The following is a 20,661-nucleotide window of genomic DNA, read 5'->3' as shown; positions in this document are numbered from 1 at the left end:
ACCAAACTACACCCGCCAACCTTATCACTGCACGGAGGCTTGCATCTACTCATGTAAGAGAAGCTCGTGCTGGTGACAGCGTGAGGTGTTAACATTAATGGCGTCCTCCTCGGCTGAGCTGTAATGTTAGCTAGCTCAGTGGTGCTAGGTAAGCTAGCAGAGTGATACAGTACTACACTGATAAACAGCACGACAGGTGAGAGGAAACATGTACTTTGGATTTTGGGGTGAACGTTCTCTTTAATTCACAGAAGTTGGAAACATAAACACTGATCAGTAAAATATCCGTTGAGGTGACGGTACAGTGTGTGGTGTTGTTAAGCAATCCTGATTTCCGTTGCTGAATCATCTGTATTTGTAGTGACTACCCAAAAACTTTCACCTCTGTGAACTTCCTTGTGTTTCTGTGAGAACTTACAGAGAAAAATGAGTCATCTCAGCGATGTGACTGTACTTGTAAATGTAACTGACAGTTTTCACTACAGCATTAAAAAAAACAAAACATGAGAGAAAAGCAAAAACAGGAAAACCACACACTCCAGAGCAACCACAGCCTGACTGACAAAACAAAGACTGAGAAGATCTTAAACAGGTATTTGCTTAATAACTAAACACACCGAGTCAAATCAGCGAATCTTAAAGGCTAAAGAAATCTTCACCCAATTATGAGTTTCTTTTATTTATCCCGTGCGTGATCACCTGCTCTGCGTCTCTCTTTACAAAGTGCTGAAGGTTCAGTTTATCAGCAGATAGTAAAAGCATTTTTGTGTCACGGGTGATGAACTGACAACGTTATCAGCACACTTTTTTTTCCCCACATGTTCTCTTTGAGCCAGTTAAAAACAATCTGACAAGCCCTGGCAGATTTTCCTTTATCCTTTTCCTTTACATGTGTGATACCATCACTCTGTTCATGAATGTCAAAACATCGTAATGACTAACTTACCTGGCTGGACGCGGGTGGCCTGGAGGAAATACCGCAGAGCTCTTGCATAATTGTTTTGGTTCTCGAGAGCGTGGCCGACATTATTCCACAGCTTGGCGTTGTTCTTGTTGACCTGAAGCAGCAGACCAAAGACGAAACATGAAAAATGAGCTTATTTTGCATCGTAAATACTAATTTATCTTTATCATTAAAAAACATGAGTCATCTGTGAGATGGTTTAATCAGAAGTTTTATCACAAGGTGATTTAAGATTTGTTCTAAGATTGGAAAACAGCCAAGAAACAGACACAAGGTGAGCTGAGAGAGTCTGGAAACGCTGCATTGATTGTCTTTGGATCTTACCTTGAGGGCAGAGGTGAACAGAGTGTATTCTGACTCCCAGTCCCAGTTTCTGTTGAAAGTTTTCACTGCATGTGTCGTTAAAAGAACCCCGATTATCAACCAGGAAACTTTCTTCATGTGTCTACAAAGGAAAATATAAAGAGTTCTAAATTAAACTGATTTAATGATGCATTAAATCTTCAAACTGCTGACATGTAATATTTCAGGGAGCCTCATTAGTTTGATGATCTGTATTCTTTAAATCAACGGCTGTGACTTTGCACATATGAAGTCAGGTTTGCACCTCATTCTGAAATATAAAAGGCTGACATCAGACAGAATCGTTCACTCATTACACTGCGTTTCCATCTTCAGTTTGACTTTGCGTTCACTCTAACCAATTTCTGTCGGGGGGGGGGGGGGTTGATTTTCTCTAACCAGTCATTACAAACCGACCTGTCCGACCTAATCTAATGTCATTTTAAGTCCGCAGCGATGTGGCGCACAGATGGGCACGGGTGCTCGAGTATTTATTTAGTACCCGAGTACTTGTTTGGACTACAGCATTCACTCATTATGTAGAGTACTCGCTGCCGCCCCTCCCACATGGGGAGATGATTTTGATATATTTTTTATGCTTATGTCTCTCTCTCTCAGTTTATCATGAACTTACTGCTGCAGGAGCATCGGGGAACACATGCACACAGTGAAAGGGATAAATGTTAGCATTACACTGCTAACGTTACCTACCAGTTATTAACTGGTTTAATGACAGAGTTGAGCTGCTTTGGTGTTGGTGTAAGTTTTGTGGGACCATTAAAGGCTCAGTGTCTGATGTTAGCTGCTGCTGTGTTAGCATATGCTAACCGGGCAGACATTAAACTGACCTGGAGGAGAGCGGCTCTGAGACGGTTCTTCAGTGCTGTGTCTAACCTATGTAACTTTGATGGCAGTGAAAGAACAACGGAGGATTTTTCTCAAGTGAAATTTGAATTTATGGTTTCATAGGCTAATTGAGGCCTGGTTATTCAATAAATGAATTTCAAATTGCACTTGTTTTCCGTTGTCAGTCAATTTATATTCCTATTCTGGGCTGGGCTTTATTGCTCACACGTAATATTGCAGTATGTTTTGACAATATCGCGATACACAATACATATCCAGACATCTTAAAATCTCCTCTAAAGTACTGGAGACTATTAAAATACATTTTTTTTAAAAATGAACTGCAGTTACAATTAAGTTAAATAAAGTACTGTTAATATTATATAAATCAAACTGGAGCCACTGGTGCTTTTATTTTGAAGCACCCGGGGCATTGGTGGCTTAGTGGTAGAGCAGGCGGCCCATGTACAAGGCTGTTGCCTCAACGGCCCGGGTTCGACTCCAGCCTGTGGCCCTTTGCTGCATGTCACTCCCTCTCGCTCTCTCCCCCTTTCACGCTTGTCTGTCCTGTCAAATAAAGGCTAAAAATGCCCAGAAAAAAATCTTTATTTTGAAGCACCAAGCACGTCTCAGACAGGAAGTGTTGATGTTTTCCCTGTGAACTTGATGCTTCCTGGCAACAGTTGTTGTTAGCAGTTAGCACAAAGTTAAACTGTTGCTGCACCCTAAAACGTGAGGATTTATTCATGGTGAGCTGGAAACAAACTTAGAGCTCTCCAGTCCATATATTTATAGTATTTGCAAATCGCACTGGTGCTCCATGGTCACAAAATGTGACTAAACAGTTGCGGTTTGGAGCCCAGCAGTTGAGAAACAAGCCTCGTCTGCTATCACGTTATTGCTAGTTTGAATCAGGAGACTTTTATGATGACTTAACGAGGCAAGAGAGAGAAAGAGAGAAACTTGAACTGGTGTACGGATGTTTTTTTTCTGTTAAATAAGTGATTAAGCCAAAACGGAGTCCTCAAACTAGGAAGTGTGTCACACTTCACGGCCCCATTGGTGTGTGTTGTCATCATATTGATTTAAAACAATCATCATTTTCATTTATACAGTCAGATGACCACAGCAAGTTCAGTGTTCTCTGTGTTCACTGTATTTTTATAGGACAGGCACTCACCCTTTGTGTGTGACCACCTTGAATCCATGAGCCACAAGAACACAGAAGCCCATACTGGGCACATAGAGTACCCTCTCTGCCACCACAAAGCCCACAGGGAAGAAGAGGTTGGACGCAGGAATAAAAGGCAGGACGATCAAAGACAGGGCCTGAGGGACAAAGACAAATCATGATGTCAGTCCATATGAAGCATCTTATTTCTGTCCACTACATAGTATAAAGTTCAAAGATCTCACTTTAACAGTTACAAACATGCAAAGAATACAAAAATGACTCCACTACAGCTGAAACTACAAGTTCATTAATCGATCTACTGATGATTAACTCTCAACAATTTTAAAATCTGAAGTAATTTCTAGAGGTTATTTCTTTTGGTTTCAGTTTCTGAAATGTGAGAATGTGCAGTTGTTCTTCATCATGTGATCGCAGACTAAATATTTGTGTGTTTCAGACTGTTGGGCAGACAAAACAAGCAAATTCATTTAACGTGCCTGAACACAGAGTTAACTTGCTTTGGGGGAGTGTTAATGTCGAGTCCTGTGACAGGAAAAAAAACACTTTGGTGCACACACAACACGACCAGGTGGAGTTCACTCACTAAGTTTATCTAGAGATAATGTGCAGAAGCTTTTTCCCCATTGACCAATCGATTGGTTGAAGAGTAGGCAGAATTTTAGTTGATCAGGATTTTCTCTGGTTGAATACAGCTGAGCGCAGCTCAAATAAAACCCACTGAAAGTTTAACTTCTTTATTTTTAATTAATGTGCCTGAAAAAAGACTTAGTTATTTATTTTTCTATAAATGTCATTATGTCACGTATTCTGATGGTGAGTTCGTCCTTCAGCATCAACTCCTACTGAGTGTGATTGAGAGGTAATGTAGGGACTAACAGCCTCCGTAGTTTTGTTGGCTTTTAAAAGATGTTTTTATGATTTTTTTTATTTCTCATAATTAAAATCTGTTTGTCTGTATAAACTCAATAATAATTAACTGATACAAAAAAATATTTTCCTTGAAGGAGATTCATAACTGTTAGTCTCCTGTTGTCTTCACCACTGTGTAACTCCAGAAAATTACAAATTAAGTATTTACTACAGACATTAAATGCCTCGATGTGTCCCACACCATCTGACAGAATCTTACAGTTTGAAAGTCTTAAATGTCATTGGTTCCAGGTTTTCAAATTGGACTTTAAAGTTTTGGACTGTTGGTTGGACAAAAGTGAAACACAGATGCTAATTTGGGCTTCAGGGCATTATAATTAAATTTTTCCACTTTTTATAGTGTAAGAATGAAATGATTAGTGAAGACAATAACTAGCAGATTAGTTGCTGATGAAAATAATCGGCCCAGTGTGCAGCCAGCAGCCACCTCAGGTAGGAGAAGGCACTTCAGATTTGTGCTCTTCAGAGGACGACTGTTGTCTAACCCAGTTAAATGTGTCTCATGCTCTGTGTGAGACAGCTGGCAGCCTTGCATTAAAGCTAAGTAGGTTGATGTGGTTTGATATTGTTATGCAACTTCTTCCAAATGCTCTTAGCAAAGCAGAGAAAACATAGCAGAGGTCGTAACTCAGTTTATTCTGTGTTGATTTGTGGTCCCCTTTTCAAAACTGAGGCTAAGAGCAGCACTGTGAGGAAGTTTACTGACCTTTCAGTGAGTTATGAGCCTGTTGCACAACACATGCTCATTTATCTCTGTGTGCCACAGTGAACAGTCTCTACTCACTAACTGAGAGCATTTGTTTTATCTCTCCTCATTTGTGCTCAATGATATATCACCTGTTCCTGTCATTTGACTTGATGAAACTGTCGAGCAATCTGGATTTTGTCACGGGTTATAGATCAACAATTTAATGCAGCACATAGGGATGCACCGACTTATCTGCTGCACATTGTTGACTGATAGCGACCTATCGGCAAATAAGATGTCAATCACTGATGGCAGCGGCCGATGTTTTTTGCTTGTCACATCAGTTTTGCAGCAGCTAAAAAGCAGAGCTCTAGACGGAGCGGAGTCCTGTTGTCCTGGGGACAACAGAGAACGTGTTTGGGCGGAGCAGAGATCATCCTCGGGTCGTTGTCGGAATGAAAGGACGCCGTGAACTCATTATCGACTCACCAGTGTCGCACCTTATCGTTTCCAAAATAAAACTTAAAAAATAAATAAATAAATAAAAAAAATGTCGATTTCAGCTATCACCCAAACTGTTATTTTCAACATTAGCATAGGCCCAGGATTTCACAATCGATGCATCGTTAGCAGCGTACATCACAAGAATTCCGTTCAATCAATAAAAACCACAACCAAATAACCTCAACAATGGTACTAAAATCCAGACTACAATAAAAAGAAATTAGTCTCAAGCAGGTAACGGTCAGTTTTGCCATTAGTGATGCTTCAAAGCTCAATTACTGGATAAGGACATAATCATCTGCAGTTCCTGAGAAACATCAGAGGGTGGTGAACACCAGGAAACACTTTAGGCAAAGCTTTGGTAAAGCCAGTTTCTCCCCCTTAATGGCCTCTTTCTGAACTAATAACATCTAATTGGGCTGTTGAATCAAATGTGAACAGTTCAAAGTGAGTACAACCATGTCGGTAATGAAATGAAAACAGAATCTGCTGTGTGAAAGTTCCAGAAAACAACCCACTATAAAAAAAGTCTGTACATTCTTTGTTTGCAAAAAGCCTTTTTAATGAAGGAGGGAAAAATGTAGGATCAGTTTTTACCGAACTAAAACTTTGAAATGTGTTTTTCATGAGGCTCCATGTGGACCTGCCATCCATTAGATGACCTCGACACCCAGTGATGTAAAAAGACAGCTGAAAGGATTGTTCAAAGACCTCAGTCACTCCAAAAACAAACTGCTCTCACTCTCATTTTGTTTTTACTGGCGGGATCTTCAAGGCTGGGTACTTTAAGACGCCAGTGCCAATACTGATACTTATAGAGTACTTAATTCAAAAACCTTTTTATTTTCTACTTAATTCTATACGCATCATGTGATTGGAAGTATTCAGTTGTGTTAAATGCCACAGAGGCCACAAGCCGTGCTTTTGAATGCTTTGGTGACTTCACCACACCACAGACTAGATTGGTTTTGCTCGCAGCCAATGACAGCAAGCAGCTAAAACCCTACAAATAGTCATTTTTCTAGATCAAGGTCCAGAGAAAGATGGAATGCATGTGTTTGACCAAAGAAGTTTACATATTACTTGGTACTGAGAGTGTAATTATAATTGAATTATTCAGTACGATGCTTTCCGTTCAGTACGCATTAAAAACTGAACGATACGTTAAACTTTCATATTACATTTGGAATTAAAATATTCATCTTAAACTGTGTTTAATAAAATGTCCAGCCCACAGGATGGAACAGACAACATGGTGTAAGTTTATTTGGACATGAATAACCGGTTTATGATCAAGTACTCCATTTGTGTTTGATCATGTGAACACCCTAATCATAACACCAGGTTATGAGAAACCTGATTATTCTAGTTGGAGTACTCTGAAGGAAACTGGGATGTATATGGGGATAGTGCTGCACAATTAATCTAATTGCAATCGCGATGTCAGGCTGTGCAATTACATAACCGCATAAAAGGCTGCGATTTGCGATTTAATGTAGGCTAAATAAATGTTAAGGTGTGTGCCTGTGAACGTGACTGCCTCTCCTGTAGTGTGTGGAGTTTGTTGACATCACGCCCACAAGCTATCCTGGTGCGTGCAGCCGGCATGCAGCAGTGACCAACACAGACGCTGAAGAGGAGCATGAGCTCGACCATGAACAGGCTGAGTTGGTGGTGAAAAAAAACGTCTGTTACATGGCGATACTTTGGATTCAGGTACGGCGACGTTGAACAGAAAGACGTGCTGTGTAAGTGTAAAACTTAAAGTCGCCACGTCCTGCGGCAACAAGACCAATCTATATCAGCACTTGAGACGGGACGTGGCGACTTTAACTTTAAAACTTTTACACAGCACGTCTTTCTGTCCAACGTCGCCGTACCTGAAAGACGTGCTGTGTAAAAGTTTAAAACTTAAAGTCGCCATGTCCCGCGGCAACACGACCAATCTATATCAGCACTTGAGACAGCACCGGCAAAAGTAGAAAGAGTGCATGCGAGAGAAAGCCGAGCCGTGTAACGTTAAAGACAGCGAGACAACTGAAAGCTGCCAGAGCCTCATAAAACAACATCCAAGCACAGTCAAGCAAACATTTGTAAGTATCACAGGGAAATCATGGACTCCATAACAAATGAAAAACGGAGCAATTTTGCTCGGGTTCGGCCCACTTGACATGCTGCTGTGTTGTGCTATGGCATGCTGGAATTTGAACGCAACACAGGCTCGCTCCGCTGTGTGTACAGTTCCGTGCTGCGCTGCTGTGTGAGCAGAGTGTTTGACTGTGCTCAGCCTGTTAATAGTCATTGACTCACTGTCTGTCCATAACAATAACTGTCAGGTCAGTGCCCCCCTGATATAATGTAGGGGAAACACTGAATCAAGCAAAAAGACTCATGATACCATTTATTTATTATATTTTATTGTAATTATATTGTAATCGCAATTGCAAATCGCGATATTGTCCACCATAATCGCAATCGCACATTTTTACCAAATCGTGCAGCACTATATGGGGAATATGAATTAAACAGATTTCTCTCATGTAAACACCATATCCATAATATGATCATAACTGAGATAAGCCTCATAAACTGGTTATTCACGTTCATGTAACCACACTGATGCTATCTGCCCTCTCACCACCAAACCAGAGTATTCTACTGCAGTGAGACGGCAGCTTCGCTAAGCTAGCTCGTTACTAAAAGGTTAGTAACACCATTACCAGACCAGGAATAGAAGATCCTCTGATAACCCACAGGTCTCGTATTTATAGCCACTTTGGTTTCACTGTCAATTATGAGGATGATGGTGAGAGAGACTACTGGATAAAAAACACATCGAGCCAAAGAACGAAACAACCTTGATACTATACGCTCTAACATTTGTAGTAATGTAGTATTTATATAGTATGGAAGAGGTAATGTTTAAAGACGGCTCCAGGGAGTTGTTGTGCAGGCTTTTAGGCCCATCCATAAAATGTTAGCTGTAACCGCACATATATGAAAATACATTTGAACAATCTGGCTGCTCTTTGTCTCACCATGATGACAGTCTTGGCAGAGCTGTGTCTGTAGCGCAGGCTGTGGTAAGCTAGCAGGCCCAGGAAAGTGTAGAACACCAGGGTGGCCAGGTTACGGAGGTCCAGGAGCGACTCCACCAGAGGGATGGTGCCCATCGTCCAGTCGCAGCAGAGCTCAGAGGGGTTCAGCAGAAGCCACGCATTTACAGGAAGTAGGTAGTTGAAAGTCAGCTGTCTGGCAGGAGTGGGGCTGACTGCTGCCGGGTTATCAAATCTAGAGAGAGATGCAGAGAAGAAGAAAAGTTAATGTGACCAGTAGAGCCTACATGTCAGATAGATGGAAACAGGTCTTTCTTGTAGCCCTAAAAAGTCTGTTTAAGAACAGAACAACAGCATCATGGTAAAAACCTGAAGGGTAGAAACCTGCCGTGTTAAAACAGGAAAAGATTTACAAACTAGAATTACAGCCTTTGATGTGTCTGCCTCCGTGTTACAGTTTCCATCCATGTCTGTGAAAACATACTTCACATACATCAATCCAGTATCTGACCAAATGTCTCCCCTTCTGTTCCTGAGATGATGCTGAAACGTGATGATGTCACAGTAAAGCTGACCTTTGACCTTTTGGATAATAAATGTCATCACTTCATTATTTTATCCTGTTTGTGTGAGATATTTCTCATAATTAGCCTAAAGTTAAAAAGCAAAATGTTTTCTGGGGTCATAGTGACCTTTGATCATCAAATTCTAATCAGTTCATTCTGGAGTCCAAGTGGACGTTTGTGCCAAATTTGAAGGAATTCCCTCAAGGTGTTCTTGAGATATTGTATCGTCACACAGCGCCAAATATCATTTAATAGAAGTATCATTTTTAGTATATAAATTATTTATATTATAAATACAAATTAAAGTTTAAGTAGCCTCCTGGAATAATAAAATCAGTTGCTTTTCAGTTCACTAGATTCATTTTACTGCTGCAAAAAAATATCTTAAGTAAGATTAACAGACTGAAAACTTTGTCAACATCCATTTGATCTAATAAGATCAAGTTTTCTTTTGGGGACATTATTTGCAGGTGAAAAAAGTTAAGAAATATCACAATGTATTTTATCACAATACTCAGCATATCACAACATATTTAAAATCGTCATGTCTTCTTGTAACTTAAGTATTGTGGTAATATTGTACTGTGGATCCTCTGGTGATTCCCGCCTCTAGTTCACAAGAATGAGACAGACACATGGAAAACCTAAAAACATAACACCTTTGGCCGTGGCTGTCGCCAGCGTGGAGGCATTAAAAGGCAGGGTGGACATGTACAATTTAATTTGCTCATTTTTGTGCACACTGAATAATGTTATTGAACAGCAGCTACTGATGTCTGAACACGTCCAGCCTGATGGTCAAACTGACTGATACAGTTCAGTGCTCAGGGAGCAAAGACGCAGCCTGTCTCCTTGTTTTCACTGATGAGTTTCGGAACACTGTTATTCCTCGGAGTTTTGGTACCTCTCTACATAATATATTATTTTAAACCTCAGACATTGTTTCCCTTGAGTCTCATTTGGGGGAGTCTTTTAATGCGATAATGCACCAGCAACTCTTCTTCCATTCAATATGGCTTTTTAACAAGACGGAGCCAAAGTTCATGCAGCTGGAATGTAGTATAAAAAAAGTCAGATAAAATAATCAGGTGTTAAAAAATAAAGTGCCGTAGCTAACAGATAAACAGTAAAAATATTAGATAGCAGTGGAATGTGTTTAAGCCCATAATTTAATTCAACATGAGTTAGTGGTTTGTGAACTATGAATCTATTCTACAGTAAAAACACACAGGTCTACAATCGATCAAATTGTTGCACATGCTCAGTAAGTCAGCATCGCTGCTGGCACGCTGTCGGGAGGGTTTCATAAATCCACTTCCACTTCTCACTGGTTGGTTTGGGATGCCACTCAATAGAGTGTGCCAGGGCTGACGTCAAAACCCAGAAGTTTAGCATCGCGCTGGTTCCCGGAAGAGAAAGTGAATGTGATTTTTGCATTGCGTTTTGGATTATGTCAGAAAATAAGCTCTGTGGCTAACACAAGTGTATGATACTTACAGCTTTTGTTCAGCGAGATAATCTTCACATATGAACACCTTTCATACCACATTTGAAGCTTAAATGCGATCGCCAAAAGTAAAAAGCTAACGTTAGGCTTTAACGGACTACATGACTACTCCACGGTCACATGACTCTTGACGTCACCGCCACTAAGCTTTCAACTGATTTCAGCCGCTTTATTTTAAAAACATTGTATAATGGGGAAATCGGACTGTTTAAGCTAAATAAGAAGCTGTAATGGCGGACTGCCAGCACTCTCGCCTGTTCGGGGTGATGACGTTTACTGTCCCCGACAGGGTTTGTAGTCGTATTGAGCAACTTGTTAGCAACCGCCTTTTTTACGACACGTAAAAGCTTCAAAATTCACAAGTAGGGTATTTACTGATGTGTTTTATGTCGTAGAACAAAACCTGAAACTCGCTTAAGCTTTTGTTAACCACAGACCTTATTTGAGGCATTTTACCAAAATCCCATTAAAAAAACGTATTGACTTTTAGACGAGAGAATCGGAAGTGCTGAAAGCGCTAGCGGAGTTCCGGGTTTACTGGCACACTCTATAGCCCAGTTTCCACCAAGCAGATCAGTTCAGTTTAGCTCAGTACACAGTATTTCCATTTCCACAGTGAAAAGTTGTGGATGGTACCAACAGAAGCGTTCCTTAGCGTCCCCATGTTGGTCCCCCCTCTGTTGGGGTACCTAGCACACAGATCTGGTACTAAAAGGTGGAGCTAGAAACCCTGCAGTCTGATTGGTCGGTAGAGGACGGTCACTCTGGTTTTATGTAACCTCTGTTCATACATCAGTAAACTACAACTATAAAATGAAAGAGAAAAAAATAACTTCATTCACTGGGCCGACTGCCGGCAACTTTTAAGGTGGAACGTTAACTTGTAATGTTACTCAATGCATGAGTTGATGACGTGAATCCATCAGCACACCTTAAATTTCACTGTGACAACTTTGACCATCACTTTAGTTTCTATATGACAAACTCATTTAGTAATGACTTTAAAAATACAGATTAATTTGGAACGGATTATGTGAAGGTCATATATTCTAATCCTCACTTCCTGTGGGCTACAGCAACACTAAACCCCTGAGCTTGCCTGAGAAGGACTAAATGTTCTGTGGACGATAAACCAGGTGCAGACTTCCATCTGTGTCACCGCTGATGGGGAAATACAGCGAGTGCTGGACGGAGCAGTGAGTGACAACAACCCCGCCCACATTTAAGACGACTGTCTGAACAGACTGAGGGTCTAGGTACCATGTCTGAAGGGTTACTACTGGTTCCAAACGTACTGTACTGAAAGGGTTTGGTGGAGATGGGGCTAATGTGCAGACACTCTGTGTAAATGCAGAAACAGAGTGAAAATGGGTCGGGAGAGGGTGCGGTTTGGGAAAGGCCCAATCTCAATGCTTGGTCTGTTTTAAAAACACTCCAGCCTTAATGTCGGGCCAAACTGGTAAAGTTTTTCCTCCAAGGCTGAGCTAAAGGTCGCTATCTAAAATAAATAGGGCCGATTAATCCCTTTACAAGATGTGTGTAAAAAAACACCCTGCTGAATAATGAGACACTGTATGTTAATGGAGGAAAGTTCAGAGACGGTCTAAAACAGAAAGAGGGAATCCTCTGAGGGTGATGACTGTATGTATAAAGTTTTTTAGTTTAAGTGAAAATCAGCCTGATGAAAGGCAGCGCTCTGAAATGAGATTTAAGACAGCGTTCATCCCGCAGTTACAGTGAACATGTTTTGTCTATTCAGCTGCCAGTGACACGCCCGTATCCTTAACTCATGATCGGTGTCTCTTTGGTGTTCAGCCTATATCTGAACTGTTCCGGTGCAGCAGGTAGTTTGAACTTGTTTAACTCGACCTCTAATCCCCGCTGGGAAGGTGATAATCTAAATATGCAGTATTGTTATGGCTTGAACACAGAAATTCTTGCAGACAATCTGGAGACGTCTTCAGGATTACGGCTAGAGGATTAGCACATCTAAACTAATTTGGAATTTTATCTTCGCCATCAAATGCCATCAAGTCGAGTCTGTGTGGAATCCTGTGCAGACAATTTCATCATAGTTCAGACTCAATCAGCCTTTAATCCAATAGAACCATTAAGATTCATCACTGGCTCAGTGTTCAGACACTGGTCAGTACACTGAATTATTACCTACAGCAGCTTCGCCTTTGTACAGGGTCACTGACTTTTTATCCACCTCCAGCTGTGGTTTCATTACATTTTTACTGCAGACACATTGTGCATGAAATCTAAGTTGTATCGACACTGATTTTCTGCTCTTTGCTTCGTTATAGCTCCATTGTGTTGGATTCAGGGGGGATATACTAGCAGATAAGACACAGAATGAGCCGTTTATAGCTACATAGGGAGCAGGTCCTCGTCTACAGAGATCACCATGTTGCACCACCGTATTTCTACAGTAGCCTAGAACGGACAAACCAAACACTGACTCTAGAAAGAGACATTAAAGTTTGCGTTGGCCACAATAATAAGAATAATAACAAGAATAAAAAATGTCTCAGTGAGAAAGTCCTCATGAGGACGAATGTCTGAACACCACAGTTCTAAAACAAGCCGCTGCTGCAACTTTCCTCTGCAATGTTCTAAAACGGTTTAGTCTCGTCATGAATCTTTGGTCTGAATTGGACTTTACGGTTTGATGAGTTAATAGATACATTAATTTTAAATGATTTCCTTCACTATAAATATTTTTTGACAGACACTAAATTACATGAAAAATTACTAGAATGCTACATGAAGATATGATGATTTAGGACTTTGACTAATCGTAATAATTCATTACCAGATAATAATCCCGTACCTAATGCATGGACTTCTCAGAGACCTCTGAACCTGATCTTTGACATGAAGCAAGACTCCTCTGCACTTTAAACTCTTGAGAATACACACATGTCACACATGTTGCACTGAGCTGATACGGCGTACAGCAGGTATCATGAACAGGAAGACCTGCTCTCAATAAGTTATGTGCAACAATCACGTTTGTGATTAACCTCCAGTGATAACAATCTCCCCGGTAACTCCACCAGCACCATAAATATCTCACCACAGCATTAATATCACCTGCTGCATAAATCTACCTGACGGGGATATCAGCAGAGGGGGCACCGTGTGTACGCTTGGATCATCATAACTTAGAGGGAAACATTCGAGGGACAAAAAGATAAAAACACTCTCGCTTTTCTCTTTTTTAAACTCAGTGTCATGTAAGAGGATTACTGGGCATATTTTTAGTTGTTTTCAGGTTGCCGCAGCGTTGACCTCTGAACTCCTCAGCGCTGATTGCTTTCAACATTTGAGATCCAGGAACGAGAGCGATACGTAAGAACAATGCAGATGTATGTACAGTATGTATTATTCATTTTCATGCAGAACTCTGCAGCAGAACATAGTTGCAGGTCTGTAAATAGCATCCGTCAGCAGCAGGAAGTCAGAAGCCATGGGAAGATTTTCTAATTTAATCAAATAAAAAGTAGTTATATAAACTATTACATAATCCGAAATAAATAAAGAAGCAGACGGGTATAATGTGTTTATATAACCCTGCAATCCATTTACATTTAAATCATGACTTTTAACTGTATTCCACTGCCCTTGAGTTTCTACAAATGTCTTTTCCTTTTCAGCAGATGAGATCCAGCAGCTGCACAGCTCTGCTTTTTGAACACCGGCCCAACTCCAAGGTTTAACAGCACAGCACTAAAATAAATTGCAGACTCCTAAAACTGAACACCTCATGTTGCTGGTAGCAATAAAAATGACCATGAAATGTGAGCTATGAGTGTAACTGATAAGCAAAATCAAGTCCTGACACTCCTATTAAAAACAATGTAGTCAACAAACACAGAGAAACAGCTTTAATCCTTTAAATGCTACCATAGAAATCATCCACCAGTGCACATGTTGGTGTTTTTGCTTATTGTGATGTCATTTCCTGGAGTATCTCCAAAAGCTTCATGTCCCTAAAATCTGTACAACCTGAACTAAAAGATTATGGAAGTCAATCAACCAGAATAACTGATAAAAATATTAAAATTGTGTCATAAATTTAAAAAAAATATACAACAGACATTCTTATCGACCTGCTCCTCTGGCTCCATCACGTTTTCACCGTCCTTTGGACGGCGCTTAGTGTGATGTAATGACGTCATCCCATGTAGACAATGTGATGGCACAAAAGACCAAAGGCTTAGCTTTGTGTTGCACAAAGAATGAACGTTCGAGCTCTTAAAGTTTGTATGCCTCCGCACTGTCAACAGCTGTGGCTGAAGTCGTTATGTTTTAGGGTTGTCAGTCCCGTTTCTTTAAATTTGGCACAAATGTCCACTTTGACTTAACAATAAACTGATTAGATTTTGGTTGTCAAAGGTCAAGGTCACTGTGACCTCTCAATCTTGTGAACATGCTATCTTAAGAATACCTTGAGGGAAACTTGGCGCAAACATCCACTTGGACTCAACGCCAAGATACAATTAGATTTTGGTGGTCAAAGGTCAAGGTCAGTGTCACCTTCTGTCTCATTCTTGTGAACATGATACCCCAAGAGCACTTTAAGGGAATGTCTTTAAATTTGACACAAACGTCCACGTGGACTGAAGAATAAACTGATTAAAGTTTGTTGGTCGAAGGTCAAAGGTCAGTGTGACTTTCTGTGGTGATTGTATAGATCTTCTGTGTGTGAAATATCCATGTTTTCACAGACATGGATGGAAACTGTCAGAGACACAGGGTGGACTGGTGGTTGGAGTCATACAACCAGGGGGCACACTGGTGGGTGGAGTCATACAACCAGGGGGCGGTAATTCTAGCTTAATTTAGAACATTTTCAAACAGGACCATAAAAACGACCCCCCTGCAGCCGCTTGCAGGAGCTTTGTTTTTAGAGGTTTAAACATTGTAAAGCTGAAAATAAATTTAAGCCGCATTATGTTGCTGCTGATGGAGTAATGCTGCGTACCTGGTGAAGACAGGAAGTTGGGACTGGATGACTTGGACCCTGATGATGACGAGCAGCAGGGTGCTGATGACGAGGACAATGAGCTTTAGCAGAGTCTGCAGGACAGCGTAGGGGAAACCGTCTTTACCCTGCAGGACTTGCCGCAGTGTGTCCAACAACATGGGCAGGGTGAACTAACAAGAACAGCAACAGGGGAAAGACAGGAAGGAAACGTCAACTCAGCATCGTAGTGTGAAGGATTCGTACAAACTCTGAGTTAAACTCTGAATATTTTCTAATTTAAAAGACTATCATGTTGTGATTTTAGTTTCTGATGTGAACATTTTAAAATCCATCCTGCTGTGTCATTAAAGCTCCTCCGGGGCTCATTATGTTCAGTATGTATCTGTCAGATTTGGCACAAATGTCCACTCAGACCCAGGCTTAAATTGATCAGATTTTGGTGGTCACTGTGACCTCATCCGTCTCATTCTCTGATATACTTCCTTATCAAACCTTGACCTAATCCAGGTGAAACTACACGTTAACACCACTTTTTAATTAACACTTGAAATAAACTCCGTAACAAAACCCAGCCATGCTTTGATGTATCAAGCTGAACAAAAGAAACACAGAGCGACACTGTGTCGGAGCCTTACCCCTTGGGCGACAAACACTTCATGGACACAGCAGATGCCGACGACAGTGATTCCCTGCTCCTTACACAGTGTTGCTGCAGCCACGAGAATGACTGTGAGAGCGATCGGAGCCCAAACTGAAAAAGAAGATAGAATATATATAAATGACAACCAACCTGTACGCAACAGGGACTCTTTAAACACATGGTATTCCACTCAGGGGCGGAGCCTGTGTCACACAGAGTGTTTTGTGCCTGATGCTCAGTCTCGTCAGTGCACACTTGGTCATCATGTCACTTTTTTGATAAACTACCAAAACTGTGACCTTGTTTTTTAATCTATTCTTTGCTTTAACCCCGAGATTAAACCTACAGAAGTACTCACGCCCAACTGATCTGTTACCAGACTGCTGATGAAGTCTTAAATTTACTGTCATAGTGTTATGCTGGAAAATATGTACAATTAAATAGTGCTTGAATATATTACATTTACATGGACCAACTACTGTATTCTCATATCAGTAGAGTTTCTTGCATCAATAGATGCTCAGCCTCGGCAGGCTTACCAGGCAGACTGTCAGTCACTTTGCCACTCAATCCAACTTCTCATCTTCATCACACCAAATGAATTCAGGATTTTATCCAGATCTCACACAGCTGAAAACTCATAAATGTGCACTCACTGGCTGAGACCGTCACAGAGCTCACTGAAGCGAACACTGCTACGTCCTGCAATATCACGCTCATCTGGCTTATAAATATCAAGTTTATAGAGAGTCCCATATACAAACGTTACATGTTTCATCCATTAAATTCTCGACAGAAACTTCTGATCCAAATTCTACATATTAAACTCTGTTGCAATGCGACCTTCCCACTGATGAACTGAGCACACCCATTTATCCTTGACCGCCCCCAGTTTCCCAAAATCCATCGTTTAATGGAGCGTTCAGAAAATCCTCATCAACATGTCAAGTCGGGAAATATTACAAAAATGCATTTGCACTTAAGAGGCCATCCATCACTGGTAAAATACCACTTGAACTTTAACAGACCAATGAGGAGGGCCAGGGTGGAAATAATGGACGCCAGACAATAAATCTTGTGTTTGCTCTTGTCAGCAGTGTGAATGTCGTCCATCAATACAGAGACGTGGATTTAATTTATATTGATATATTTTGCATCAGCCCAACACACTGTTTGCTGCTCATCCACCCTGTGTTTTAATGATACATCACAACTCATCCTGTAATCACCATTATGGAACTTTATCCTTATTTCTCGTCATAAACTTTGAAATATATGACTTAATCAGAACTGACTGAATAGACCACTGTTCTGGTCTCAGTGAGACAGAAGCATCTGATGAGGAGAGGAGGAGCACTTTCAGTCCTCAGGCTGATTAAAGATTCAGCCTCTGAACTGTGACGCTGTCAGGTGTCTGATAAACTGTTAGAGACGACGGGTGGTTCCAACACAACAACCTGCATAAAGTCACGCCGAAGAATAAACAAATGTTGAAACTAGAGAATGACATATTTGTCAGCAAATATGTTAGAGGCAAATTTGAGTTCTTCATAGATCTGTTAGTATCTGCGTACCTTTTGGCCAATAAGCAACAAGAAATGGCGGTTCAGAAATGCAACAGATACCTTATGTGTGAGAAGATTTAGTCGGGCTGTCCCGTTCAGATCCCTCCGTCCACTGAGATTGCTTGTTTTTTATTTTAGTAGTATATTGAGATATATATTGTGTATCGGTGCCACGCTGGTGCAGTGGTTAGTACTGTCACCTCACAGCAAAAGGGTGGGGGAGACCTTCTGTGTGGAGTTTGCATGTTCTCCCCATGTCAGCGTGGGTTTCCTCCAGGTGCTCCAGCTTCCTCCCACAGTCCAAACACATGCAGGTTAATTGGTGACTCTAAATTGTCCGTAGGTGTGAATGTGAGTGTGAATGGTTCCCTGTTTCTATGTGTCAGCCCTGTGATAGTCTGGTGACCTGTCCAGGGTGAACTCGCCTCTCATCCACGACCCCAGCAGGATAAGTGGTTACAGAAAATGAATGAATATTGTGTATCGCGATATAGCCTAAAAATATTGCTTTATATTTTTGATGCCACACCGCCCAGCCCTACAATAATGCACCCAGTGTTTCTCTCATTCAGATGGCTTGTGACAGGAAGAGAAGGAAATTTCAAAGAGGCTCGTACGCTGTTGCCACAGCTCGACCAACCTTGCCTCCATGTCTTCATCCACAAGATGCGTAGAGTTGCCACGGCACTATCTGACGCTCTGTTTGCAGTGAAAAAAGGGCACTGATCTTTTGACTTATAGCTTTGCTTCAGCTGTGCGGAGCCTGATGACGGCCGACCAAAATTTCTGTTGTCAGAAATGTATCTGAAGTCCAACAGCCAGCTCAGAGCAGTTGATCTGACCATGATTAGTCGTCACTCCCTTGTGTATGCAATGTGGCAATGATGCCTGACAAAGCTGAAATTTGGTTTGACCCTTAAATGAGTCATGCTGCTCAAAAATCAGGTCAGAAATGGACTCAAATCGTACACATGTATGCCCGGCTTAATCCACCAGGACGCCCCGTCATTATCTGATTTAAAACTCTCACATAAAAAAAAGAAACCCAGCATCAGCAGGGCTGTAGTTAAATCGTCACACATTACTGTCAGGGCTTGCTGTCATGGTTTCTGTTGGTTTGTAATGGTGACATGTAAACAAAGGACTGACACAACTAAATCAATTCATCGTGCTCCAATTAAAAGTCTGTAGGCCTTTATTATCGATGGTTCCTGTGTGATGCACAAACAAAAGAGATAAAGAGGCACAGATGTGTTGTGGCATAGGGACTCTCCTTAGGGTGCAATTATAAAACAAATACAAACAAGTTTACCTAATAATGACAAACCCCACCCTGTGAGTACATGATGTGCATGGAGAACCACAAACAAATTACCTACCATGCACAGTACACAGCAGATACAGGTCAGTCTGTAATAATACTGTAATAATGTGAATATAATTAGAGCAGACCTCTGGGAGCAGGTATGTTATTACATGATATAGGATATTCTAATTTACATACCAGTAACCTAGCTGCAAAGTAAACTTGTAAACTGTGTCACTGAGCTCCTGAACCTTGATGGCGTGTCTGGTGTTTGATCTGATCCCAACACTTCCTGTTGCCACAAACATCTGACTGTAACTGCTTATTAATGAACGAGCAGGTCTGTCACTGTGCCAGAGACCTTCCAGGTCATTGAAGCACTTGCGTCATGGAGTTACAAGTGGGAATTTAGGGTTTGGTTTCCTGCCTGTGTCTTGAATGGAAGGGCACATGGAACAACACTTACATGACGTGTAGCCAGAACAGCTTGAGCATGGGATATATGTCAGTACAGTCGACTTACCTATGGAGTGATCGGCACCTGTGGATTTGGTGTAGGCCAGGAAAGCAGCCAGGAGGAAGATTGAAGACAGAAGTTCAGCTCTGCCGACCACACCTGTAACCTGATGATGAAACAGAGGCAGCAGTCAGTGCTGTGGCTCATTCACACTGATTCATTCATTTTAACTTTCACTGAAGACAGAAACGTAAATTTATTTAAAAAGTCAGTAAAAGTGTAATTGTTTTATCTCAGGTTATTGTTTGCATGTGTGCAATGCAGTAACTTCCTTATGTCCAAGACAGTTTACTCCCTCAGGAAACAATACAGTGTCCTAAACTTTATTTTGCTTCAGGCTCACAGGTGTCAAACGTGTCAGCACATGACCATTTCCCCTTTAGGGTTAAACATCAACCACAGATCAACCCTCAAATACACTTCAAGTAAAGGAAAACACAGAATAACTCTGTTCTAATCTCTCAGAGCATCACACACGTGTCCACAGCTTGACAGCAACCAGAGTCCACATGTTTAAGCCCCCAGATGCAGCTGTGAAAACAGATCCGGTCAGGTAAATCTCCTCTGAGGATCACAGGCAGATCTCCGCACAGCAGCCTCTCATTAACATCTGTCATTTGTGTAAATGATGACTGCCCTCATGTGGAAGAAACAACATTCTCACTGCAGCCATAACCACAGGCCTCAGACACGTCCCCTAAAACCACACATACAGCCCACAAATGGTTCTGCTGAGCACTTTACAGAAGAAGTCGTCTGTTTGGTCTCGTGTATCTGTTGAAGCCACGGCTGGGAACTTTAATGAAAATACATTTTGTCATTTGCTGAAACTTTAACTGCTTCTACACAGAAGTACATTAAACAGATAGTCTATAAAAAATTGGTTCCTCCTTCCACTCACTTAACTTCTAACGGCATTTGTTAGAATCACTGAAAATAACCAGGAGCTGTGGAGGCTCTGACGCAGCTGTCAATCATGTCAGTCACGGCTTGTGAACTGTGGTCTAACGAGGCAGCACTGATCAGATAGGAATCAATC

General features: G+C 41.2%; 1 protein-coding gene and 1 long non-coding RNA gene across 3 annotated transcripts in view; one reads left to right on the top strand and one right to left on the bottom strand.

The window, feature by feature from the left end:
* Positions 1 to 20,661, bottom strand: part of tmtc3 (transmembrane O-mannosyltransferase targeting cadherins 3) — a 47,900-nt gene that overhangs the window by 16,224 nt on the left and 11,015 nt on the right. For both annotated transcript variants that reach the window (XM_049573030.1, XM_049573031.1), the window contains exons 4-10: positions 19,629 to 19,728; positions 16,230 to 16,345; positions 15,592 to 15,764; positions 8,508 to 8,760; positions 3,333 to 3,481; positions 1,289 to 1,409; positions 947 to 1,058 (exon numbers count right to left, since the gene is read on the bottom strand). In XM_049573030.1, the coding sequence (XP_049428987.1) occupies positions 947 to 1,058; positions 1,289 to 1,409; positions 3,333 to 3,481; positions 8,508 to 8,760; positions 15,592 to 15,764; positions 16,230 to 16,345; positions 19,629 to 19,728 (1,024 nt within the window). The remainder of the gene's footprint in view (positions 1 to 946; positions 1,059 to 1,288; positions 1,410 to 3,332; positions 3,482 to 8,507; positions 8,761 to 15,591; positions 15,765 to 16,229; positions 16,346 to 19,628; positions 19,729 to 20,661) is intronic.
* The window catches only part of LOC125886772 (uncharacterized), a 65,527-nt gene that overhangs the window by 36,316 nt on the left and 8,550 nt on the right, over positions 1 to 20,661 (top strand). The window lies entirely within an intron of this gene.

This window comes from Epinephelus fuscoguttatus, linkage group LG4 (genome assembly GCF_011397635.1).
Source record: "Epinephelus fuscoguttatus linkage group LG4, E.fuscoguttatus.final_Chr_v1".
NCBI classification, from domain to species: domain Eukaryota; kingdom Metazoa; phylum Chordata; class Actinopteri; order Perciformes; family Serranidae; genus Epinephelus; species Epinephelus fuscoguttatus.
This window is presented reverse-complemented; position numbering and strand designations above follow the sequence as displayed.